At 33.2% G+C, this 27963-nt stretch overlaps 1 protein-coding gene across 2 annotated transcripts; it reads right to left on the bottom strand.

Annotated features, from left to right (window-relative positions):
* Positions 1-265: 265 nt before the first annotated feature.
* LOC111060265 (neurotrophin 1) lies at positions 266-27863 on the bottom strand. Of its 2 annotated transcripts, none has more exons than XM_022347928.2 (8): positions 27623-27863; positions 11360-11601; positions 9630-9733; positions 8069-8249; positions 7249-7315; positions 6288-6353; positions 4229-4335; positions 266-3179 (listed from the first exon to the last, which is right to left on the bottom strand). In XM_022347928.2, the coding sequence occupies exons 1-8, from the start codon at positions 27680-27682 to the stop codon at positions 2879-2881; spliced, it is 1128 nt and encodes a 375-aa protein (XP_022203620.2). In that variant the 5' UTR covers positions 27683-27863; the 3' UTR covers positions 266-2878. The 2 variants fall into 2 exon arrangements, with proteins under 2 accessions (XP_022203620.2, XP_022203628.2); XM_022347936.2 differs by having other exon boundaries at positions 11501-11601; positions 27623-27862.
* Between the last annotated feature and the right edge of the window lie 100 nt (positions 27864-27963).

Genomic DNA, 27963 nt, shown 5'->3' with positions numbered 1-27963 from the left:
AGGTCATGTCAGAGGCCCTGAAATTGCTCACTTGCGACCTAAAAACTCTGACACCAGACCTGAGCCAGCCAAGTCACTCGATACTATACTACCATACACAAATTTATTGAGACAACTAATACACCACTAATTAGTTTCAAAAAACTGGATTCACAGTTGCTTTTATGAAAATAGAAACAATATATTAAAATCAGGATAATTGAAGGCTACTTGAGGATATTCCATTCAACTTGGGATTATAGTGAATGATTGAGAAAACATTCAGTTTGATATATTTAAGTTCTTTATTAGAAATACAATACTCTTAACATAATATTCTTATTCTAGCTCAATTTTTATATTATTAACAGTAATTTCCTTAATATTATATAGACTAGATTTCGGCATACGATTCCTGAATTCATCAAATAATTTGGAAAATAATAGTAATATTCGAAAATATTTACAAACTTTAATTTGCAACATTACTTCACATCAAGAATAATTCTTATTATGAAGTATATTTCAGATCAATTTTTGGTGGGTCTGTCTAGTGTCTCTTAATAACTTTATTCATACTATGTAGGTACGGTACAGTACCGTACATAATGCCTTTATACCTGCATCAGATGTAGCCTATTTCGCTTCTAATGCTTCCAAAATCTACTGAGACTAATTAGGCATTGTCGAATAATTCACAATAATAGAGTATCATAATACATAGCTTAATAGAATATGAGATGAATTGTTAAAAAATAAGACTTATCATAAGTTTAAAAATGATGAATGAATGGCGTTGAATCCAATCAATGTAAAGCATCCATTGTCTCCATCGAAAAAATAAAATGGAAAGATAAATATGGTGGTTTAGGTAATGGAGTTGCATAGTTAGCTTATGAAAAGTATTATACTTATATCAAGCTTTCATCGCGTAGTAATTAATATACATTGATTTTGTTATTAACAAAGTAAAAAAATTGCAAAATAATAACACTAATATAATATTAACTTATTCCTAAGATTTGGTATTACAAGCTAGAATAATGAAGTCATAAAGGCCTAATTAAGTTATATTTAAAAAATAACATTCATTTTTAATCAGGAATGTTTTTGTTTGTTTTTTTTAAATCCCCACTTGAAGAATTGTTTAAAAGGAATTAACTTAATAGAAATAATTTTTACAAAGTATGTGTAGGCGGTAGCACTTCAAAGTTCTTCGCTACCAAGTTCTTTTTCTAGAGACGAAAAATGCAATTAAAATAATCATAGAAAAAAATGAAATGAAGAGAAGATGATTGTGATTTTATTTTTAGGGAAGCTGAGAACTATTGATTATAGATCTCGATAATATGTGTTATTCTTCACAAATTTTATAAAAAATAGTGTAGGTCTATATTATATAATTGTATACGGTATTATATTTTTCTTATTTTTCTCTGGAGAGCATATACGAGATTCATGAACTTCATAAATCTCAGAGTAGATCTACATACAAGGAATTATTATTACAGTAGTGTTTTGAAAACGAATAAAAGAAGAAAGTTTAGTGTAGGCCACCCAATGTCGACATTTGAATGAACACAAGTAATAATTATGATAAATTCTGTAGGTAGTAAATCAGTGGGGAATAGTTTGATTCAACAGCTTATATCAAAGTACCGTATCAAACTCTATTCAAATTTTCAACCATATTTAGTGTTAGTATTTATTATAATAGATGTAGTATTGTATTATTTTATTATGGTGTACCGGTATGTAGGTTTATTCAAAAACAGTACGTTTTTATACAAAACCATCCATATAATATAATGACATTGTACTGGAATGATACACCTCAAGATCTCGTTCAAAAAAGGTTGATTCTAAATAAATGATCAAGTATGCTTTGATACAAGATTAAATTGGAAAGTTCATTTGTATGGTAATTTATAGCGCCATCATAATCTAAATCAAGTCTTATAAATGAAATGGACAAGCTAACTGTATACAAAATTGATATTTTAGTTTCGGATGTATTAATTGAAGTCTGTTTTGTTCTATAAACTGATGAGTTATTAAGTTGCTCACTATATGTTTTCCAAGATCCCATCACAACTAGATCGCAATAACTAACATCAAGCACAATGAAATCAATATTGCAAGACATCAACGCATAAAAATAATCAATAAATCAAACTTTTGAAAGCACGCAGACAATGATTGCTCACAGAGTTTATATCTCACAATTTGATAATAAATTGGTGTACATTTAAGTGTCAAAAATGACTTCACTACACACACATTTCAGATGACATCGAACCGGTCCCTAGACGGTCAATATTATTGTACACATTACCCAAGAATAGTGTATAGATATATCTATAGTGTATATCTATATATATCCTTGATCAGTACCTACTTATAACGTAAGACCTTCTTATAGCATCGTGCTTAGTTCATTCTAGTTGTTTGGCCTAATGTTATAAGTAGGAACTGGTTTTGTTCAATAATATTGACTGTCTAGGGACCACTTAACTATGAAGAACAATCAAGCAGGAACACAATGTTTTATCCTGGAGAAATTATATTCTAAGATTTGTTGATATAATAATTGTTATGTGTTGTGAGATAAGGTTACACGTATCATATCACCCGGATCTTAAGGTCTCTTCACACTTAGCTACGCTACGCTGAAATACGTCCTATCTCCCAATGTGAAATCCAAGCTACAAATCTGACCTGTTAACATCTTCTATCGTCCTATTACACAATATTAAATCCAATCTACGAATGTGAACGGCACAGATTCGTCACTTGGATTTAAAATTGGGAGATGGGACGTGCTTGATCGTAGCGTGTAGCTAAAAGTGTGAAGAGACCCTCATCAAGCAAGAAGAGCAAGCAAGCTTATGGGTTGAGATCAGACGTTGATTTTCCGCCTGGGATCAGGGCGACCGGTAGTGGGGCGGGGGTTGGGGTGACCGCCCAGCGGCAGCGCGGAGACGGCACGAGGTGTCTCGGGCTCGGCGGACCTCAGCTGGAGGTCACTCGAGTTGTACTCGAGCACACACGAGCAGCACGAGGGGAACATGAATGCATCTGGTTCGGGCTCACCCAACGAGTTGATGGCGATCAGCTTCCTGTAGATGAACTTCTGCTTGCAGGTCGCCTTCGATGGCCGCGGAAAGAATTCGCTGAACAGGCACGCTTTGTTCTCTTTCCTGTTAAATTCAAAGTTATGCATTTGTGATAAAAGTAATTACATACAAATTAATATTATCAATTACAATATGGCACTACCGGCAAAGAACAATTTGTAAATTGCAATTGAAATTGAATTTATTCTTCTTCGTTTACACGCAGAGTACATAAAAATATATTATAAATAAAGTGAAAGAGGCTCCTCACATGGGCTAATGCCTGTAGTTGGGGTTGGGGAGCGAAATACTGAATTTCAAATATTGAATTCCTATTGAGGTGATTTTGCATCATATCTACAATATAATTGAGAAGTGCAGTGTGTGTGTGTGTGTGTGTGTGTGGTGTGTGTGGTGTGTGGTGTGTGTGTGTGTGTGTGTGTGTGTGTGTGTGTGTGTGTGTGTGAGCATCAGAGAGAGTAACAGTTTTGGGTACTGAGCCTGTATCCCTGTATCTTTTTCTCCAAATCTCTCAATTCCCAAATATTGAATTCCTAATGAGGTGATTTTCCATTATATCTATGAAATAATTGTTTAGACTGTGAATTGGAGTATAACTGGAAATTAAGATTGTGTGACATAACCTGCTAGATTGCACGTTTGTATGAATTAGAATTGAAACCGTTTTAGGCTTTAGCCTGTGGTACTTTTCTTGAAATTGTATGGTTTTGAATAAAAAATAAAATGAAATTAATAAGAAAGTTTTAAAATAGGGAGGGAAATATTTTTGGGGTTTTGTCTACCTTTTGCTCTCCCAATAATTGTTTGTCATGATTTGTGCTTGTATTAATGCTTGTTAGATGTGCTTGTTCGTGTATGATTTATAAATTTATAATTCATGTTATTCAAGATGAAACTATGATTTTTTCCTTCAAACAGTATCTTATTTGAATCTTAATTCCTAATTGGAAGTTGTAGCTATTTCTTATTCCTATTCCTAGGTGGCTATATTTTTCAAATATCCATCCATTTTAATAATAGGAATATTTGACGGCTTCCAACAGAAATGAGATTGTTACAAAGATAATCAGATTGATAAGAAGTTGTTGATAAGGTGCAATAGCAATACTCACGAGCATTGTTCAACTCTGATGCCTTGTCTGTAGGTTTCATTCACATTAACAATGTACTTCCATATATCATCCTTATTCAGGGCCAGTTTTGGGAAGATTACTTGTTCCTGTAAATAAATTAAAGTTAAAATTTAAAATAATCATTTATCAAATAATTTTTATTACCTATTGGAGTTATGTTTGGTATATTCCGATAAATCAGTGGAGTAAACCGGAATATATTATGAGTTGTGGTGCATCTGGTCATTGTTTTCTGTTTATCAACTTGAGAGTAGAACACAATATTCGTTCTATAGAATTATAAAGCTGCGTTTACACCAAAGTTATTAACAAAATGTTAATAACTTAATACTTATGAATTCTATTAGATTGAACATAACTTATCATACACATGATGAACATATGTGTTCAAGTTCCGATTAATCTAATAGAATCTATAAGGATTTATGCTGCGTTTACACCAAAGTTATTAACAAAATGCTAATAACTTAATCCTTATAAATTCTATTAGATTGAACGGTACTTGACAAGCACATAAGTCCATTATGTGTATGATAAGTTATGTTCAATCCAATAGAATCTATAAAAATTAAGTTATTAACATTTTGTTAATAGCTTTGTTGTAAACTCAGCTTATCTCAAATAAAATTGGGAAGAAAATCTAATCCTCCTTACATTATTCCATTATAGGCTTCATTCAATATTTTTTTAACCGAACAGACATTGAAACTAAACCGTTATATACTGTAGCCAATCATGAAGCTGCTAAAGTTGATGCTCTCTAGCTCTCCACACTTTTGCGATATGGAATACTATTCTATTCCGGGAATAGAATAATAGAATTGGCAATACAAGATCTTATTGAGAATTATTGCTTGAGCTTTGAATATATATCTTTGAATTTGGTTGATTCAAAACATGTGATCAGTTGATTATGAATTAGGATTATGCTGTAAGGGTAGAGATTATTGATGTAATTCTTTGGAATGTATCTTCTATGCCACGCTTTTATAACAATACGGATGATGCCTGGGCCATCTTATGCATTGTTTCGATCCAACTACGGCCCAGAAAACTGCATGCCACACATATTCCTCATGTCTGTTCTACCATCACCCCTTCACCCACAGAAAAATCGGGTATGAGTCGGACCAGAACGTTGAATAGCAGGTGTGACAGGTAGTCTTCTTTAATAGTGACAGTTGAGTTATAAATCGATAATTTTTATCTTATTCTCTAAATGATATGGAATAAATGTTTCCTTCCTGAAGCACATGTCAAAACAAAGTGTTTTTCAAGCTAAAGATGTATTTTTATCTTGAAAAACTATCTAAACATCCTGCAATGTATTGTTCTCAATGTAACCACATGGGAAATGTTGGTCATTTACTGCAGGATGTGGGTTTATTACTAAAGATACACATTTATGAAAATATCAAAGGATGAGTTTTCCTCGAAAAATATTATTTAGATAACAAGAAGAAGTAGAAAATTCATATAGACAAATAATTTATGGAAAAGATTTTTCCAAATCTAGTTATTACCGTGAATGTTTACCAGATTGACAAAAGTAGTTAAAGTCAGTAAAAGTACTCTATTTATACTGGAATATATTACATCTATGTATTCTAATTGCGTTTATAGCTCTCTACTTATATTGGGATTTATAATTTATATTACCTAACGACTGCGGCAGTGCTTAAGGTGCTTTGTGCTATCAACCTTTGCGACGATAGACTGATTCTGGAACAGTCATGAAATCGAATTCGCCAAGATATAAAATATATATGTTTTTTGAATCATGGCATCATATCTGCACAATTATTGAGCTCAATTTTCATTAGACTTTTCATATGAAATATATAAACCTTGAACCAAGAGGTTGCGTACATTATTTTAAATCAATTTTTTAAATTTACATTATGGTAAATGCAGGCGTATTCAACTGATATAAATAATGTCCTGAAGCTCAGTCGAATGCTTTTCCATAATACGTTTGATATACGAATTTTGATTCACAGAATAAAATAATAATTCACATTATCTACATAAAACTTACCCGAGAAACGCAAAGACTCATCTGACGAAGATTATCATCGATTCTGTTGAACAGTTCGTTTGTTACCTGAAAATTTATAGAGAACTGTAAGTTATAGAATTCTATGATAAAAAATGTAAACATGATATTAAAGGTTATCATAATCATGAATCTCTAAACAAAAGAAATGCAAAATGACCATTTAGCAATAATTAGTCAACTGCTGGTACCGCATATAAAAATGTTTAGTCATTTTTATAATCAACAACCGTATAAAAACGTGTTCTTTCACAAAAACTGAATTGAATCAATTTTAAACATATCTGTAACATATCATATTTAAATTAATTCTCACAAATATCAGCTTCCAAGTTAATGACTATTATTTCATTTCATTGGCAATTACAGATCATAATAATTATAATAGCCTAATTATTATTATAATATGATTGGGAGAAGACAACAGGCATAGCCCAAAACTGTCTTCTCCCAAATTTTTACAAATAAAAGTTTCAAAAAAGAATAAGGTTAAGATTTCACTTTTACTTTGAAAAGTCAAATTTCCACTTCAAAACTAATGACTAAACTAGAAATTTTGAATTTTGATACTTGAAAACTGATTAAAAACAAAAATATTTCACTCAAATCTCTATAAATTGGAAATTTTTGAGTAATTTTGCAAAATTTTGAGCCAGAAAAGAAACACAACTTCAATATTATGTCGGTTTTAACATCAGAATTATTGTGTATCCACACTTTGTTAACACCTATTGTTTTGAAAAGAGCCTCTAATATTCCTGAATAGGGTTTCAATTTCAACATTATAAAGCTTAGTATTGTTTAAAAACCATATATTTGGGAAGTTTATTTCTAAATATCAATAAACATAAATTTGAACCAGTTTAGCATAAAATGATTAGCTCTTGACCTGATTATTTAACTACAAATGGATAGTCTACCAAAGAAGTAAATAAAAACTTACCACATCATCTCCAAAAAACGTTTGAAATTGAGTTCTTCTCTTCTGTACCACATCTGCTATGATTGAACTGGAACAAAAAAAAAATACATTACACTTCATAATAAATGAATAGGGTATTCAAAATAGTACCGATAATCAAGAAATACATTACTATTCCCCATTCCATCAGTTGTAATCGAAGATATTGTTGATTTTTTCAATCTTCTGTTTAGGATTATATTATTATTGACTGAACAGTGTTCAACATACCATGAATAAACGCGTACATGTTTGCAAGAAAAGACGTTCACTTATTCAAGAAATTCGACGGACAATTTACTCTCGCCGTTTAATAATCTTTATAATTTGATAATTGAACTTAGTTTGAACAAGTATGAAATCGAATGGAACTGATTGAAAATATACATTCCCATAATTCAATACTACAAAATTCTTGCAAAATATGTTGGTAGTAATCTATTATACTTATAAAATAATTAAATCTTCATATTGTCTAATTCGTCTCTAGAATGAAATATTTATCCTTGATACTTGAATCAATAAAACATTTAAATCAGGCTACATTATTTGTATTTGGGGGCAACTAATATTATTTTCACTACAATTCGTTGTAGTGGTAAGTATATCTACAACTTTAGTATTAATTAACCAATACAGAAGAAATTAGTGGTATAAATTGCCTCTGAGACAGGATAAATACAGGAATTTTAACCATGAAATAAATAAAACAAATGAAAACTGATTAATGAAATTTGTCACCTCAATCTAAGTCTAATGTCTAATTGGTCTATCAACTATAGAGTGTTCTTGGTGTACCTACTCAGGATATTCATCAATTTGTTCACAGAAAGTTGATCCCGATGTGGGATCAACACATTTCGGTGTCGTGTTATTGGGTAAGGAGAAAATGGCTTGGTTGTCCTTGTTAGTAGATCCTCTGTTCTTCACCTTGCCATTGAGCATGTGAAGCTGGTCGGGGAACACTATTTCATCCGACATAGCTGGAAAGGAACAATAAAAAATCTTAATTAAAAATATAAGGCAGATGTTGAAATGGGATACGAATATATATGAGAATGAAATAGTAGGATAACAATAATATACAGTAATATATTTTCAATAACAAATTTAATCCCCAAGAAATATGGAGCATTTTATGTTTGACTTGGACTAACAATTCCCAACCGGTGCTTGTGTCGCATCCCACTCTGGGTCGTGGACCTATAAAGACCACTAAAGTGGGTCGCAGACCTAGCTATCAAGGTGGGGCGCAGAGTGACACTTGGAAATTCAGTGATTCCTCAGTACAAAATTCTTCCATTATTTTATTCTTGATTTGATATTTTAGTGGGATTTCACGAAAAATATTACATTTGATACGAAGCTTCAGATTGAAGTGTGAAACGAGTAAGCAACGAGCTTTTCCATGTATTTCTTGGTTTATGTGTTACATATTGCTATGTTTCATTTAATATAATTATCCACACATGTAAAAAATATATAGTGTACAATAATTATAGGGAGTGGATCTCAGTTTCACCGAGTCTACATGCCGAAACAGAAAAATAAGATCTTATAAAAGAATTATTCAGGAATACTATATAAAAAATCAGTTTTCATTTGAGTTAGAGGGGTTGGGTAGTATGGGCCGACAAACATGAAAAGTTGTTTCCAGTGAATGGGGGAAAAATTAAAGTACATAAATATTTGCTGATTATATGCCCTTCATCAAATCAGTACTCTTGTAGAATGAGATGGTCTATCATTTGGAACTTTGGATCATGCGATTTCTTCATGAGTCATTAACATAACTGAGCTAAGTATTGGCTTGGTGGCCAATTATATTTGTTGTTGGAAGCAGCTATTTACTCTTTGAAGATGATAGTAAACTATTTCGGATCAAGCAGTTTTACAACTTGGAGAATTAAACAATAACTTATCTCAGATTAGGTCTATACTTCTTCCAATAAACTCTATTCGATAAAGAATGTACTCTATCACAGATATCGTAGCCTAACACATTTATTAAATTGTCGATCAATTGATTTAGTAGTATAACCACAATCTAATTGCTCCAATTTAGCCTATTCGAGTAAGCTGAATTAGCACAATGAATCAATATAAGGTTCAATTGCCCTTGTTCAGTGAATAACTTTGAATCATAAAATGAAGAGTAGCCTTCATGTTTTTAGCTTCTTGAACTGATGCTTTAATTGCTGTGGAATCAACACATTCCATTACGGTTACCCATTCGTTATAGGTACGAGTTCAAGTGGCAAACAAATATTTTTCATGAAGAATGTTGTAATCAAATTTGATTGTTACTGGAAACCAATAAATAAAATATTATGATCAATTAATATAAACAAAATGAAACTGACCAGTTCTGTTACTGCGCACTCCATGAGTGGATCCAGAATTTGATTGAGATCCTGCGAGCATAGGATTGATGGAGTCGAAAGCCCATTCACTTCCACTAGGTGATCTAGACAAAAATCATTCAAATATAAGCTGAAATGAACAAATTTTAGGCTACAATTGAAACCCTGTTTTATTAGCCCAAGGTAATTTTCACTTGATATGAAAAAATTTCTATGGGTGAGCTCTGTTTTTTGTTGTGATCAATCTGTGTCTATTCTATACACTAAATTAATACCGAACTAACAATCCATGAAGTGGAGTTGACAAATAAAAATAGTTTTATTTTAATTATGGAGAAGTTTCACAACATCAATACATATTCAACAAATTTAATAAATGGAATATGCTACATTGAGCTGTCTTTTTCCAATGTGTACAAAAACGAATAAGTAGTAAGTTATTCATTGAGATTTGAAACTCTATTTTGATAAGAAAAAGAGACAAATTGTACAATTCAATCAAAATTTACAGTTTGAATAAATGTATTGAATTTACTTCATTTCCTAAAATAAGGTATTTTAAGATTTATCTTGATATTGTTAAGCTGTAAACTAATGATACAGTAATTTTCGCCTTGTACATTGTTATAGAGATAACGACAAGCTATTACTATTGTAAAATGATGACTTCACAAAGATGAGCCTATACATAGACATCCTTTTCTATGTTAGTTTGTCCACTTTATTTGGATGAATGAACTATAACTTTTTTATTCTTATTTTTCTTTATGACTTCCACCAATCATACATACCACATTGAAATATCAATCATCACATTCATAATTCTGCTATAGGTACTACGGTACTACTTGCATCAGAAAATCTCACATCAACTAATTAATATAATTTACGGTTTTTCTACTTCTACTAGGATAAAATTTACATTTTTCTTTCTTTATTGAGTCTATGAGATACCCTTTTAGAATACCCAAGTCAAGATTACTACTTCTACAATTATATCATAACAAAAAGTTTGTATAATTGTTTGTATAATAGTTTAGTCAAGATTACTACTTCTACAATTATATCATAACAAAAAGTTTGTATAATTGTTTGTATAATAGTTTTTATAATAGTTTGTATAAAAGTTTGTATAGTTTAATAATTGTTTAATGGAACACATATAAAAGTTGATATTTTATAAATGGTGGAATATTTATAAATGGAAATATATTTTATATTTCCTGGTGTGTCTATAAGGTCCAGCGCACACAGAGTGATTTGTTTTGTTTACCTTGGTAATGTATTTAGGTGGGGAGGCGCTAACAATGTAACTAGTTCTTGACCAGTCTCAAGCCATCCTGAAACCAGTTGCATACAACCGTAGGACAGCGGTTGCAGTTGCGTTGCAGACTTCAGTTGCACAAGATGAAATAGAGCAAATAGATGCAATTGATTTACAACAAGCCCTTTACAATTACACCCGTGAGCGGACTGAAGTTTTGTTCAATTGAAAATTGGTTTCAGAGGCAACTGGTATGCAACTGTAGTTGCAAAACAGCCGCACCATGTGCGGTGGGTCTGACGCAATTAATCATATCAACATTGAACATACTTTTAAAGATACATGTGATTGTGAGAAAAAATATTGTTTGAATAATGGTAATGATTCCTAGCTAATTGAACACAAAAATCATGTTAGACTCTGCCACCTTCATGCAATATTGACCCCTAATCGATTGAGTTCTGACCTGACTAGCTTGTCAGTGGTGGGCGGGTCCAATCTTTCCTCAACACTGTCGCTAGGAAAGCCCAAGCCAATCGAAAGGGAGGACGTTGGAAATCTTATACTTCTTGCATTTATAAATGGTAAAGTGAAATTTTGTTCGAACCTCATCTGTTGCCTGGACTGTTGTTCACGTCCCGTTGAGGCGCTTAGCCTACCTGACGGGGGCGATTGCTGGAATTGGGGTAGGCTCACCGCGTAGGATATCTGAAATTGTCAAAACAATAGTAGATTAGTTACCCAACAAATGCATGTTTGCGAGATCATAGTATGCAATAATTAACTACATAATAACTATATTTATTGTTGTGGAGAGATTACAGAAAAACTGATCATTGCAAGAAACTCAGGGTTGAGAGGTAGAGAGGAGTGTTTCAAGTCTCAAATCCACCTTTATTCCCATGTTTGTAGATGGTTCGCTTTGAGAGAGAACCTTCTCTCTTTGAGAGAACAAACTTCTTCTCTTCCACTTTCAGAGAACAAGGCCTGATAAAGAATATTTGAATTTAATTTCAAAAACCAAACTGGAGATTATCTAAGTTTTGAGATTTTAGGCTTCCTATGATTTTTATGATAAAATGATAAAAAGGTAGAGGAACATCTAGTCTCTCTGAAGTCGTGATTGAGATAAAGAATCAACTCATAGGTAACTGATTTCCACAGTCATTTATTTGCATACAGCATCCACTTCAATTTTATTATTTTCCTAGACGGGTAAAACTATGTACGATCTAAAAATACGAATATTCAAATGAATGCTTTTGCATCTAACTCATTTATAGGTATACGAACAATATCATTTCCTCATTACGTTACCAACACCTGCATTTTCATGGGTTGAAAACATGCTAGAGATATATTTAACAAACGTCTGGTGTTTTCCTCATTCTTGAAGGTCCTCAAATGAGCCATTTCCTCCTTTTTTATTTTCTTCTTCAGTAATTGAGAAAGTGATTTGTTCAGAAAAGAGTTGCATTAATAAAGATCAATAATGAAAAGATTAAAACCATATTCTTCAAGAATGAGGAAAAGAAACTTGTGAAAGAAGCTTATTTGAGGTGTTTTCTCAGGTTGGCAACTGCAGGAGATGAAATTAGATTACCTTGTTTGGGAGTGGCATGACTGAAACTGGATCATCAAAAAAACTGGTCGATGCCTACAGACTATGTAGAATTTTATACAGTATCTACTACCGCTCTTCATGAAACAAGACTAGAATATAAATTTTCTGCATAAACGAGAAAATATCAAGCATGCTCAAAACTAGATCTGAAATTCTTCAGTTGAATAATGAAAAAAACTTGGCCAAGAAAATGATCATGAATGAAATTGTCTCCTTTCTTATCCCTTTCCCTTCAATATTCATTCAATTCCTGGATATGTACTTGTTCTCGTATGTAGCCTACTTGTTTTCGTGATTCATAAATAATGTAGGTACTTTTTCTATAAGGTAAAGCATATATTTCACGCCAGAAACAGGAGACTGCGAACATTGCATAGCACAATCGGCAACAGATATATGTTGCACCTCAATGCAGAGACAAGAATACAGGTACGTGTTTCAATAGTTTGCTACAGTCTGAAAAGTTCAGCTCATGAAATAAGAAGAGTTACATAGCGTTACAAACGATGTTGTCAAATGAGAATTCTTCTCAGGTATTTTCCGAGAGCACCTATTCATAGTTTCTCACCAAATTTCATTGTGTAGTGTTTTTAATCATGAACATGATCATATTTTCCTTTCAATAATATCATAAATGTATTCTTATGTATTTATATCTAGAGCTGGAGTAGGCTAAGTAAAGTAAATTCGTATGGCTTTTGTTGGTGGGGAGTCCCTTGCGGGAAGGTCCCACCGCCTGAATATATAATTTAAGCCGTCAATGGGCCTTACGACTGTCATATTTCAGCCGGGATCGACAATTTAACAAGCCCATCCGATAACACGGGAGTGATCTGGCTAAAAAACTGGTAATGAGAGGGGTTTGAACGCGGGATCTCTATGCTGCTACGCAAGCACTCTATCCACTAGACCACGGATCACTCCAGGCTAAGCAAGTAACGTAGGCTACAGTAATTATTTTTCTAATTTTTATCATAATTCTTGAAGAATAACATATCTCATACTATCAAACCCAAATATCCTTCAACTTCAACTGGAAAGAGAGTAACAAAGAATTCGGTTGTATCGTGATGGTATTCTCAATGATGAAGGAAGTTAGTTATTTGAAGTAGCCTATATTTTGATGAAATTTTAACGTGGAATTCGGTAATATAAAAATGTTATATCTAATAATAACGTAATATCGACACGCATTCCAATATTTTATATTTCGTGAAAAATTACGAGTTCATTCCTTTTTCTCAGTCAGTATCACAAACATTAAATTTTCAAATCTATAACTAGGTATGTAACGTATCTGATCAGCTCAGAGTGGATGACACCAATGCCTGACTAATTTCATTTCATTTGAAACAGATAGACTATCAGCATTTTAGTACCGTAATTGGACTAAGGTTCGAATTGAACGGAAAGACTGCAGTATTAAGCTCCTTGTATTCTGGCAGAAAATATTGCTGAACCATGAGGAAAACTGTTCATTATTAACAGGAAGATGATAATTTCTTTAGTTCCATCAAGAATAGACATAGGCTACTCTTGTGGATTACATCACAGCTCTGCCAACTACTGCCAAGGACAATAAATTTTACTGCAATTCTAGCTCAACTCTAATGTTAGGACTTGTGACATGTTTTCAAACTTTGGGAACCAACTTCAAAAACGAATAATTCATCATCTGCGATGGTTAAGTTGTTCAACTAAATTACAAGAGTTTATTACTCTTTCAACAGAAGTGGTTCATTATTTATGAAAATTAATGTACTGGTGCATCGTATTTGTAAAGAGAGGAATCTACAGATCAGCCTGGGAAATGAAGTAGATTAAGAGTTATCACTGGAAAATAATATATCGATATCTACACCCTCTTTCATTAGGACACGGGTTATTGCCCTAAGGCCCATATGCAGATAGGTAACTCAGTTTAAACGGAGAAATGTTAGCTGTACGTTCAAATCCCGTATGAAACATAATAAATGTTACCATATCTATAAGTAAATGTAGTGTTAGCATATGGGACCTAAAAGTGAGTAGACCAATCTCCGTCCTCTGTTGCTTATAAACTTTGTGGTTCTCTTCATTTTTCTCATATTTGAATACTCTAATACTTTACACGTGCGTGCAATTTTTTAGCCTACTATGATGTTTTTGGAAGAAAGTAAGTTCATTTTTACTATCGTATTTCATAAAACTTTAAAGTGAAAAACACTCACATTCTTTGATGTGGCACATGAAATTTATGAATGAATGTAGGTACATGAATTGCTCTTGAATTATTCTACTTTATTTCATATGCGGCTCATGATTGTTTTGTGAAGCATTGTTTCAGTAGTATATAGGTTAATAGTTTGGATTTATTTGAACTTATAAATAAGTTTAATTAAAGATTTATTTAAAGAATTTTATTTTGTTTTGTTAAATAATTCGAATTTATTTCGTACACAGGAAAACTCTACAATGTCTTCCTGATAACTTCAATCGAAAATCTCTCAGTGAAGAAATAAATCCAAACTATTAACCTATATACAACTAAAACAATGCTTCACAAGACAATCATGACAGGTAGAATAATTCGAGTGCAATTCATGTACATTCATTCATGAATTTCATATCGCAGATGACAAAAGATCGTCATCAGAAATGACAATAATTATTATTTGAATTGCAGCAGATTCAGAAAGTGTATTTTATTATTATACATGCTGCAGTATAAATAAAACATAAAGTTCAACTTTTCTACAGCTCCGTTTGACATTTGAGCGTCGTAAAGTTTTGAATTTTTAATCGATATTGATTCCAGAACTTGTTTGAGACAAATTTCGCGTGAGCGCCGCACAACTCGATACAGTTTTGATCAAGCAGCTTGATACAATAATTGCTACCTAATTTGGAAACTTGTATACTCGTACGGTACTTGATAATTTATGAACACAAAACCAGAAACATAAAGAAGTTGGCATACTGAAGATCATCTGTCATGTTATACAGAACTTTCAGTATAATTGGATATTCTTGGAATCTATGGCCATCTATATTGAAATATGCACCCAAAAAGGTAGACCAGGACTACTATATAAGTGTAAGAAATCCAGAAAGATCTTATAAGTTGCCCTATATGTTTGTAGAGGAATACTCCAATATACAACTAACATCCAAGGATTCAAGTATGTACAAATTCGTGGTATTTTACGTCGACTTAGGTTTAGGCGAATAAAATTGCAAGCTGCCCAATAATTTTGCTAAAGAAAACTTTTGTATTTTCTAAACCTTGTAATAACAGCACAATTTTTTGTGTTTTCATTTTTATAAGGAGAGTCCGATCTCACTAGGCGTCAAACCTGCAAAACTGTAAAACAGCCACACTTTTCATTGCAGAAATAGCCTATCTACATAGGCCGCACAAAAATATTTTAACAAACTAATTGTTTTATTGAGCTCTGGATCATTAATTACACCAAAAACTATAGTTTTCCATCAATTGTCAACATATATTTTTCCATAATTCCATAAACACCAATAATTTATCTATGAATAATATCTTTGAATAACAGTAACAGAAATAGATAATATACGAAAGACTCAAGCCACATTGGTCATGCTCCCAAGCACGTAGCCGGAGATAAAGATAAAATCTTGATATTTCCTTCATTGTTGCATGATTTACATAGCATTAAATTCTATAACAAATCATTTACATAGTCCATGCGTTCTTGAAAGAGCTTCATAACTATGACGTCGCTAAGGGGGAATCACAGACTCGAAACACACACGTCACGACCTTGATTGTGATGTAATTAGTGCAGTGAACTTGAAAAAACTGAACAAATTACCAACCATGTAATATCGTAATAACAAAATAGCCATCACACCATGCGGTATGAATGGTATGAGAAAATTTTTATTATTATCAATTGTGACTCATACTTTTTTTCAATGCTTTTGGGAGAATCCTGTTAAGAACTCTATCGCTGAAAACTGCTCTACATAGCTTGTACGGAGTCTCCTTCAAACTTTTCTCATGAGAGAAGCGTACCCGGAAAGTGAATTGTATTGGAATGGAAGGGTGACCGCTTGCTCCCAGCCCAGCTTAATTATCACTATACAATCTAATGCATAGGCTACACTACAATTATTATTCATTTTGACTGGAAAACGACTTTCCATTGATCAGAAACTCAAGTCAATAATAACATATTGATTGACGTTTAATCATTGAAGATTTAAGGCTATCTATCGCACAAATCCATCTGAATCTGACTCACTATCATCATTTTAAAGAAGAATGGATCCGTGAACTCTTAAAAATGTAAATTCCGGTATATTTAATGTAGGCGATTGAGAAATAAGTTTGGAGTGGGCTAATTATCCAATCTCCAGGTACAAAAAGGGTCATTATGTGGAATTAATTGAGTCAATTAATTGAGTCCCTCTAATAATTACTTATAATTGGAAAATTGGGGATTGTATACATTACAAACGGAACTGGTTGAGTGAAAGGAAATGAGAGATAATGTACAAGTTATGGTGGATGGGGAGGAGATGTAACAGGTAGCGAAATATGAATACCTAAGTAAAAATTAAAAAAATCTTTATTAGGCGGAGTTAAAGAATGTTATTATAAATATTGTTATTAGGCTTAGTAGTCTACAGTGTTTTCAGAGGATGGGAAAATAGATAAGGAGGTGCTCAACAGCATGAGAAAGGGAGCTGCCGCCTATTATGCAACAAAATATTGTATATTTAAAAAAGATAACTTGATAAAAAGTTTAATAATCAAATATATCGGACAGTGTTATTGAACCTATCTTGCTGTATGGAAGTGAAAGCTGGCCAATGAAATCATCCCATGAAAACAAGGATAGTGGAAATGAAGTGCCATAGAAAAATGGTTGGAAAGACAAGAAGGGATAAAGTAAAGAATACTAGGAGGGCAGAAGTGAGTATGAGAAATGTCAGTGAAAGGATAGAAATGAGGCAGTTGGGCTGGTATGGACATGTACAGCAAATGGGGGATGATTGCAAAACAAAACAGTATGTTAATGTGAGAGAGCAAGGAAGGAGAGCAGTGGGACGTCCAAGGTATTCATATGAGGACCGGATTGAGGAGATAGGACGGAGTAGAGGGAAGACTGTTCCAGAGATGAAGAGAATGGCGATGAATAGGGATTGTTCTCCAATCAGGAATACAGGAATACTTTCAATCATGGAAGAAATGGGCTGAGGCTACCCCAACGCACTCTGGGGAGAGACAAAGAATAAGAAGAAGAACAAACGGTACTTGTAAGTGAATTGGCTCGCAATTGTCTATAATATTCCAATTCACTTGTTGAAAGTATTGAGGCTTAAATGAGCATACACATTATTGATTACATGTTTTGTATACAACTCTATTGAAAAGGTTTCATTGAATACGCTAGGTCAATTGTCATATATTTCCACATTATTCCAAATTCGATCATCGGAGAACCAATAGATTTATTTCTATTCATGACAGCAATGTCAATGAACTTTCTAGACTAGATATTTGTATTCACAACACAACCGTTCATTCTTCACCAACTACAATAATAATTATTATTCTTTCTATTCCCGTTAAATGCATATGTTTAGATCACCTATTTGATATGTTTACTCCAGTAAACAATCTATAATATCATTATAATACGCACTCATTTTTGATTGATTTGATTTCAAGATATACATTTTTTGAACAATAGCCCTCTAGTGACAGGGTTGCTTTGATTTGAGAAAGGAAGGATGATCGTATTGGCAATGTGGCAAAAGCAGCTGAACACAACAATCCACACGTCCCTCTTATGAAATAGGCCTTGGTCTATATGATATTTTTTCAATTTTTATCTTCCACTTCGACTGTTAGAGTCAATTTTTATCTTCCACTTAGAGCTTCTAAATATTGAGTCAATTTCAATGGTCATTGACTGGTAATTCTATTTTGCTCACTGGAAGATATTTTATCATCACAGGCAATATGAAAAAACACGTATATCTTGGGTCTATTTCTTACTTAGGAAATCATAATAGATAATAGTTCAAAAAAATACGACTGTAGAAGAGCTGCATGAACTTATACAGTAAAAACAAGGAATTGATAAATCGATGTTACCTACTTTATCAATTTTATTCCTGATCTTGGGCCATTTTGCTCTCTAATACGAGCTCCCATAGGTACATTTGGTATTACATTTTTCCCAAATTATTACAATAAGTGCTCTACAATGTAGTTTTCCAGTTTTTTTAAGTTGTTATTGATGTTTAATTCAAGTGAAAGTACATTGCCTTATTTTGATGCAAATGTCATGAGTACTGGGAACCGAGAAGGCTCTTTCAGTAATCAGTATACCGGTATTACAGCATCTCTTTTGAACAGTGGCTGAAGAGCTACACAGCCGCTCTCCATCCATATGCCGGCTAATTTTAGAATAGAAGTTTGACTTTCTAGTCATCTTTCAATTCAAGGTCTTCAACTCTACTCAGCTTTATTATCACAGAAATTTTTAAGTGAATACAACTATAAACACGACTTCCATAGATTCCATAACTGTTGTGAATGACAGAAATATGCATTTATGGTACGGTAACAATATTATCACCATGATTGAGTTGAGTTGGACAAAACCTAGTATATGGTAACCATATGCACTCCTATGATACATAGTTGTGAAAACATTGTATAATTCGAAAGTATCAATCTCTTAAATAGAAAAATGGTGTTCTAGAATTCTTGCGTTAACCACGGAAGCACACGAGGCTACGGAGGCAATTAGAGACCGAGATAAAATACCTAAATGCTTGTTTGCTTTGGATATGTTATGAGCTCAAAATCGTTTTATGACCTCAACTCTTCAGTTAACCCTAAAGAGACACAGTGGGGTGTTACACACCCCAGGGATTTTTTTTCTGTTCTGCAGTTGACAATATCAAACAGATGAGAAATTTTGCCCAGTCTAAATTAGGTTTGAAGCATTGTCAACTGCTCTCCACCACTTCCAGTCAGTAATAGCATTCTACAAGGTTACCAGCTCATCTTGTTCTTCGTTTGGGGTGTCTAACACCCCAGAGTGTCTTTTACGTAGGACTTTTATCAAATACTTTTTCACAAAGAATTGCTTGTATTGACCACTACGAATGTGGTATGGGATGATGGATCAGATTGGAATAAATGCTATGATTCTCTACAACTTGAGGTTCAAAACAATAAAATGAAGAGACGTGAGTTTTTGATGAAGTTGTCATTGGCAATGATGAAGTCATTCCTTCAAACCAGATTAGGAGCTCCAACACTTAGGCGGAACATTGGTACTTCTAAAATTAGTATAAATATTGATAAGCAGTGCTTTACTTTCGATATCTGTATGCACTTGGAACGAAAATGATTAAGAAATGATGAAGTATGGGCTAAGTACTTTTCTTCTCCTTATTTTTCAAAGAAAAATGCAAAATTAAATTGGGGTGTTCAACAACCCAGTGTGTCTACTGTGTTAGCATAAAGTAAGTGTGTCTCTGTAGGGTTAATAATTACAATATCTAATTGCAACAGATGAAGATGACGTTTCAAAGTGAAGCCTCATATCTCACCTCTCCATTCCAGAGAGTAAAATACAACTTCGCATAATTGATGGAGAAACATTTCTATATTCTAAAACCTATATTTCAAACGCTTAATCATTATTTCAAACTCAGATCATTGAATAAGTAGTACTAGAAAATACAGAAATAATTGGTCAGTTAAGTGTGCAACAAAAGTGTTAAAAGAACACCTTCCTCTATATCTGACATACTCCTTTATAAACCAGAACCTGATAAAGAAGTATTGGCAGACTGAGGAAAATGTGAGCGCCGAACAGGCTTGTATAGCCTAATTTATAATATTGCAGTTATTTTGTTGTTCAGTAAAGTGAATGCGACTGCCGAGAGAAAATGATGGATTCAATTGAATTGTTCAAGCCGCAATGAAATTCCTAAGCTACAAATATTCTCAACAATGGGATAAGTAAGCAAAAACACTACAGTTGAGCCTTCCAGCAAATATGAATTATCTCTCTCTATTCTATTGAATATCTTCTATTAGACCTAGCGTATTGATGAAATACACTCCGAATATGTAACCACATTACATTCTGTATAGCAAAAAAGTTGTTTTCATTTTGCAAAAGCTAATAAGTTGATTGGATTCCGGAATTCCCTTCAATTTTGTTATCTTGTGATCTGGTATTCTTGAACTCCCGATTCTCTTTAAAATTCTCAGCATATCAATTCCTCAACTTTTTGGCAGTTGCAACTCCCATCACAAGAAACATGCAATTTAAAATAGCTCTGAGACTCTTTGCAGATTGACTTATTATTCTCTCCTTGATAGGTGAACTGTAATTATAGTAGTGAGCTGACTGAAACTGGTTTTGAAAAGTCCATCACTTTTTATTCGCAGACTTCTGACAGGTCTCCCCTTTTAACCTTGTTTCTTTAAAAACAAACGACAGAAGGAAAATTTATCATCAAATTGATTTTTTTCTAATGCATAATCATACTGTAGCTGAGTCCCAAGTTTATGCGCAACTAAGTTCATCAACATTGTTAGACTACAAATTATTGTTTCTAGTACATAAGAAAATGTGATTGTAGTATTATCACCTAGCTTCTCCAAGACTAGTCCTCAATGAATCGTAGTTCTAATTTCATGTTTCCTCTTTTGACTTCAAGGTTTTATTAACAGATTGATTGATTGAAAGATCCTCATGGGTTCCTTATTTAGAGCTTTAGATATATCATGATGAATATTTCAAAGTTTTTTGGAACCCACCTATTAAATTATGTTCACCAAGTTCCTCATAATATGACGATACTATTTAGTATATACAGAAAGGAGGTCGAATTCACCAAATTAATTATAATTAATTAAATTATAATTTAATAAAAAATAAAATTAATTATTCAAAGACGAAGCCTTATATTCACCTGACTGGCTGAATGTGAGTGAAACGTAGGCAACCAGATTGATTGATGTGAAAATTTTAATTGTATTCTATACTTGTACAGGAAGCAGGAGGCATAATAAAGGATTGTATAGCATGTACATTAATTTGTGCATTTCTACAGATTTAGATTGCACATCATTTAATTGGAGCATGGTTATTCAAACATGCAGATATGGTATGATGACGCTTTTTCCCTGTTCCCAAAATAATTATGTCGAAGGAAGATAAAATGAACGCCAAGAGAAGAAAAAGTCGAACTGGAATAGATGTGGTGGATATCGACGCATTAATGATACGAGTGCGGAGATGGAAAAGTATAGCCATATATTGAACAATTAGGTTTTCTCTGATATAGCTTTGGTAACAGATGCTGGGAGAAAGAAGTTACAGGGTGCTCTGTGACTCGCACTGGATTTAATGCGAAAAAATAATCTTCCGAAGTAGAATGTAAAGAAGAAATTCCAAAATGCTGGGAGAAAGAAGTTACAGGGTGCTCTGTGACCCGCACTGGATTTAATGCGAAAAAATAATCTTCCGAAGTAGAATGTAAAGAAGAAATTCCAAAATAGGCAAAGGATAAATCTATTGGAAATAGAATGAAGATAATCATCACATTTCGCTCTGATTTCTGTTCTGATCGTAGCCTATCTGTTCATTTCTCTCGGTGAAAAATCTCTCAAATTTGATAAATGAAAAACACCTGTTACTCCCGCTTGGCAAATATCCTCTTGTCAATCAGCAACACGAACATCCCTATAACATTTCGTAGGATAATTTATCCACGGTTCAGGAACCACCCATACCCGAAATTGATGGAACATTCATTTCCAGTCATTAAGCCACGGTAAAATGCATAGTCTCGTTTGGGAATCCAAAGCAAAAAGCCTTAGCAAAAGTAAAACGAGTCATCAATCTACAAAGGTACCGGTATTTATTAATTTGAACATAAAAAGTTAACTATTATAGTTACTATTTTTTTTTAAATTTGATTAGTATAGTTGGCTTTACTAGACATTTGTGTATACCGTACACTACATCCATAGCTCCTTATATTTTGAGATGTTATTACTGTGACTAATTTATTTCCGTCTCTGTAGTCCGTAGTGCAACTGCACGCCTTACACCCAATACCTAGTGGCCAGTGTTATTTCTATACTAAGGCTATAATGTTAGATTGTTATCTATTCAACAATAATGTTTCTCTCGCCAATATATCTATTTCGGTAATGGTGGAGTGGGAAATTAGCCGTCGACTACATTATCACAATACGAATTCTACTAATTGGAAAAAGGTGTTCACTTAATGACTTGTTATAATACAGTGGCAATAATATTTACATAGGCTATTTGAGGGTGAAAGCTATTCAATACTTATTATAATGTATACTGTAAAAATATAAATAGATAGTAGGCTATAGTTATAAGGTATGGTTCACTATTAATGAACACCAGCGGGCCTACACTGATGATCTAGCGTGGAATGTGGTAGCTAATATTTGATTTGTTTCACTATTATAATTAAGATACAGTTAGTCGCTAATATGTTTAGAACTCACAATCACTACATAATGAAGAAACGCCTTGTTCCAATCTTATTCTAGGATTAGCATCAGACTGGTGTATGTGATAGAAGTTAATTAATTAATTTCTCAGAGGTTCGAGGAATGGTTTACCTAAATTTAGTTTGCTAATCACAGTCATACCACATCAATAACTTATAGATATTTGGCGGGTGCAATAACACGATGATAAATCGTGGGAGGTTTTGTCCTGGAGCATGCCAAGGAAGAATGTGGAGAAGGGCATTTTACTACAACACTCTGGAATCAACAATAAATCGTTAATTTAGCACTCTATTATCGTTAATTCTTTTCAATGAATTGAATAGTACCTTTTTCCAAAGATACTTTTGATAATAGAATGAACTATCAAGTAACCATATTGAAATGAATTCATCCACTATATTATTAATTCATATGATATCATAAAACATAATTATGTCTTGTAGGTTACAACAAACCTTTTTACACGAAGTCTATAGTTGAATGAATATTTATTTATATCATGGACTTGTCAAAACGTGTTTTGGTACGAGAGATATGTTTTATGATATGAAGCGCGAAATATCTATAAGTTATTACAGTGGTATAGTAAATGTATGACTATGATTTGAATACAACAATTATTACTGAGGTTAATCATTCCTCAAACTTCTGAGAAGAATGTATTCGGCCTGAACAAGTTGAATATCAATAAGTAGTGAGGTGACCCACAGTCAATAACTTTGAAGGTTTTGCAGTTTGGCTTCTTCCACTTTATTGTAGCACGTACCGGTAATGCGCTTTTTTCTTGCTGAAATCAATTTAAGCAATTTCAGTTTATACATTGAAAAGTGGGTGAGCCGGTATAATTCAAATTGTTGATACTATAAAATTGGTTAAGAATGGAAAAGCTCATTCTCGAGATGAGATTAATAGACTCAACAGAATAATTCGTAATGATTACCCATCACCCAAAAACTCGAGTTCTAAGAAGAGTTTTATAAAAATAGTTCTTGTCTCATTTTAGATTGATACAATGATATGAATGCTACTACACTATCCAGTCCTCACTGACAGTGTTCATTTTTAGAAGTGCATTGTCATGAGCATAATGAAGGTTTCATTTACCGTTAGGCCGTCTATTATTGTCTTACAGGTGATAGCATTTACTCTTTGCTTTTAGATGTCATAGTTTACTAGCAGGAACTGAGATATTTTTCCATTCTCAAGAGATCAAGAGATTCTTTCCCCTACTGTATAGTAATTATACGAATATGAGCTTTACAAATAATAATATACTTCTTGATACAATACTCGTATATAAACGCCATGCAAGATACGATCACATTTCCATCTGAATATTATAAGAAGACTAGATATTGTCAAACCAAAGATTTATTGAAAATCGAGATACTGGTATCGATTCTTACACCACTATTTATTATATCAATCTCTGGTAAACACATTCTCTTTGATATACAGTAGGCTTATAGTTATAATATGTAGATTTTTCTTATCTTGATGCAGAAGCAGTAATATAGACATAAAGAGCTAAATTCCAGTGAATTTAATACAATTGTACAATTCATTTGCGCGCGAAGGAAGGAAACTAAATGAAGCTCAACTTCTTGGAAAAATGTTGGCAGGAGAAAGTGAACTGGAGATGATGAAAATCACCTGGATGTCCTTGGTTAGACTGCTATTAACAATGCACATAAACATTGAAATGTGTCAGGTAGAGGCAAAATAGACTAGTTTGAGATTTCTTGGATAAATGCCAATACAGAACAATATTTTTCTCTATTTCTTGAATGATGATCAATATTGACAGAACAGCCAAAAGTATAATTTGGTAATGATAAAGATCTAAAGATGGTATAACATTGCATTTCGTTTTACGAAAGCATACACACGAATCATTCATCTGTATAATTCTGATAATTGGAATAGTTTCAAAATTATGCAAATATATAATGGGGCATTGATAAAATAGATAACCTTATAAAAGAACGTCCAATACTTCATACGGTATAGCCTACTTTTATTATTCGTAATGAACAAATTGAAAGTGCCAAAATATTGAGAGTTGCCTAACTTTACTGAACTCAAGAAGGGAGTATTTTACTAAACCCAACAAAAATTACGGAAACATTGCGCACTTCCGGAGTGACCATAGAAAAACAGATAAGGATTAAATAAACATAAATATTAATTAGCATTCTTATCTGAAAATAGTTTGCCAGTAATATGGTGCTGACACTTCATAATGTATAAGCTACCTTGTTGAGAATGCTCATTATTAAACATGTGTGTCAAAATAACTGTTGGGTCAATTATTCAATTTCACTATCATTATCCTACAAAAAATATGCGGTAAACCTTTCACTTGAATACGTTGAGCTATTACCACTCGAATGTTTTCTTTTTCCACAGATTACGTTATTGTATAAACACATCCTATCAACCAATCAACCTATTAAAGATAATAAACTCATATTATAAGATGTCCTTATAATTGCCAGAGTCTTTTGGCAAGGGATATTGCACTACAAAAAGATGAGTACCGTAGCTTACGGTAGAATTTACACTATGATCAGAGAGATATTGAGGAATTTCTCCATTTCAAGGTGACAATTATATTTAGCTCAAATAAATTATGTGGAACTGACAATATCGTTTTTATTTCATCTTTCGGTAGCGTGGAAAGGTGTCCAATACACCCTTCAATAATAGTGAATAAACTATCTTAATCTTGTCACAATCCTAATTGAACAGTCACATTCATCACATCCCTAAAGTCAATGTGAGCCAGCTATATGTTTAGATTTCAATATCATATCCAACCTTCAATAGGATATTTCCGTTTATCCAATCCATTATCGATATGGAGTGATTGCTTGCGTAGCAGCATAAAGATCCCGGGTTCAAACCCCCTCTCATTAACAAAAGTTTTTCAACCAGATCACTCCCGTGTTATCGGGTGGGCACGTTAATTGTCGGTCCCGGCTGAAGTATGTCAGTCGTAAGGCCCATTGACGGCTATATATTCAGGCGGTGGGACCTTCCCGCAAGGGACGCCCCACCAACAAAAGCCATACGAATTTACTTTTATTATCGATGTGAGTCCAATTAATTGGATATACGAGTAAATAAGGAAACTTTAAACTTTTACTAGTGACCAATGAAACCACTGAACCAATGTTTCTATACGTGACCTTACTCATCCAAGTGTAACAAAATAATTTATCGCTAAACTATTCCGTTCAATTCCAGCAAGGAGAATCAGAAACAAAACAATATAACTCTAGTTTCTAAAAATACATGATCGGTACTTGGTCTCAATATTGAAAATTCAAATGTATCAAGAAGCTCAATCAAATACACATATCAATATAAATGTTTTGAAGTTTCGTATTTCAGTTATAGCCTAGCCTAAATCACAGGAACTAAGATCCAGTATGCTGGAGCCAGAATTGAGTCGAGGGGGAGAGACAAATTGGTTCAGGGGTTCACCTCTCAGAATCTTCTACGTTAGGTTCAACCTTTCAAAAGAGTAACTATCATTCTATCCAATATAAATTGGACAACCAACAGTGGCTACAGCTAATCTTAGCTTCTACTTTTTTTATAATCCTATAACTTCCCCCCCCCACCCAACCGTCAGTTTAGTCATCACTGACGATTCCCTTCAATTCTCAAAATTTATTTTAGAGAGTTTATTTATAGTTTATCTAGAAATGAATAATTTTCAACAATTATTTAACCATTTGACAACATGGGGTCATTTACATGAGGGGATCCCCTTCACTACCGTACTTGAATAGCATGTAACCCCAGTGTCGTGTCCCGTTATTATATCCCGTTATAAGGGACTACTCACATACATAGTAAAAAACATATTCAATGGATCATCGCATTATAATTCATGCAAGTTTTCTTCCTGATCACAACTTCATATTCCTGACTTATTTTATATTATTTATATTACCTACTAACTCCTATGTTCAGCTAGTCTATAGGTTAGAGGGTACGTGATTCTATTTTGTCTCGTTGTCATGCATTAATACATTTACAATAGCTAGCCCATATACGGTTCACGGTATCCTCTGAATCTTTTTATTCCGCACAAAAACAAACCAATATTTAGGCTTATTAATTCATATACCTAATTGTCAACTAGAATTAATTTGATACAAATTTCTACAATCACTGATCACATTACCTAATGACTGTAAGACTTTAAAGCCCACATTGAAACACTTGTCTAATCTCCAATGTTTAATGCATATAATTTGAAAATACATTACGGTACTATTGGTGAACTTCTATATTAACCGTAGCCTAATTATAAACTTATTATTGCTACTTAACGTCCTGAATGTTCCAAATAATGATTATTCATATTCAAAGAGGTTAACTATGGTTAATCTAGCACAACATAATTTGTAAGGTGTCATTCCTATAAAGGCATACATAAACGAAGGAACATTTTATAGGCTACATTAGAAAAAGTTTTATGTTTAGAGATGAATAGAAGAATAAAATATTATAATTTTAGTTTGATTTCAACTCACCAATAAGAAGCTTGTAGCAATGAAGTAGCTTTTGAAAAGCTGAACTGTTATCACTTCCATGTTATCTAGTTGAAAATCACAACTTCTCACTGTAATCACTCCGTAAACACAACAGAGCACGCACAAGTGACAACCTGTTTCAAAGACGGACTTTCGTAAACTGAATCTGAAACAATGAGTGAAACTAGCACAGCGCTCAACTCAACGTGATCGAACGCTGAAGAGTGCAGACTAGAGTGCACTCCTGCAGACATGCAGACTGGTTTTCAATCCTGGTTCCTGAAGCCTCAATCATCATATCAGCGCCATCTGCTGTCGATTCACACAACTAATCTACCATA

The sequence above is a fragment of the Nilaparvata lugens genome, chromosome 2, assembly GCF_014356525.2.
Source record: "Nilaparvata lugens isolate BPH chromosome 2, ASM1435652v1, whole genome shotgun sequence".
Taxonomy (NCBI): domain Eukaryota; kingdom Metazoa; phylum Arthropoda; class Insecta; order Hemiptera; family Delphacidae; genus Nilaparvata; species Nilaparvata lugens.
The sequence above is the reverse complement of the archived record's forward strand: the minus strand, read 5'-3'. Positions and strand labels throughout refer to the sequence as shown.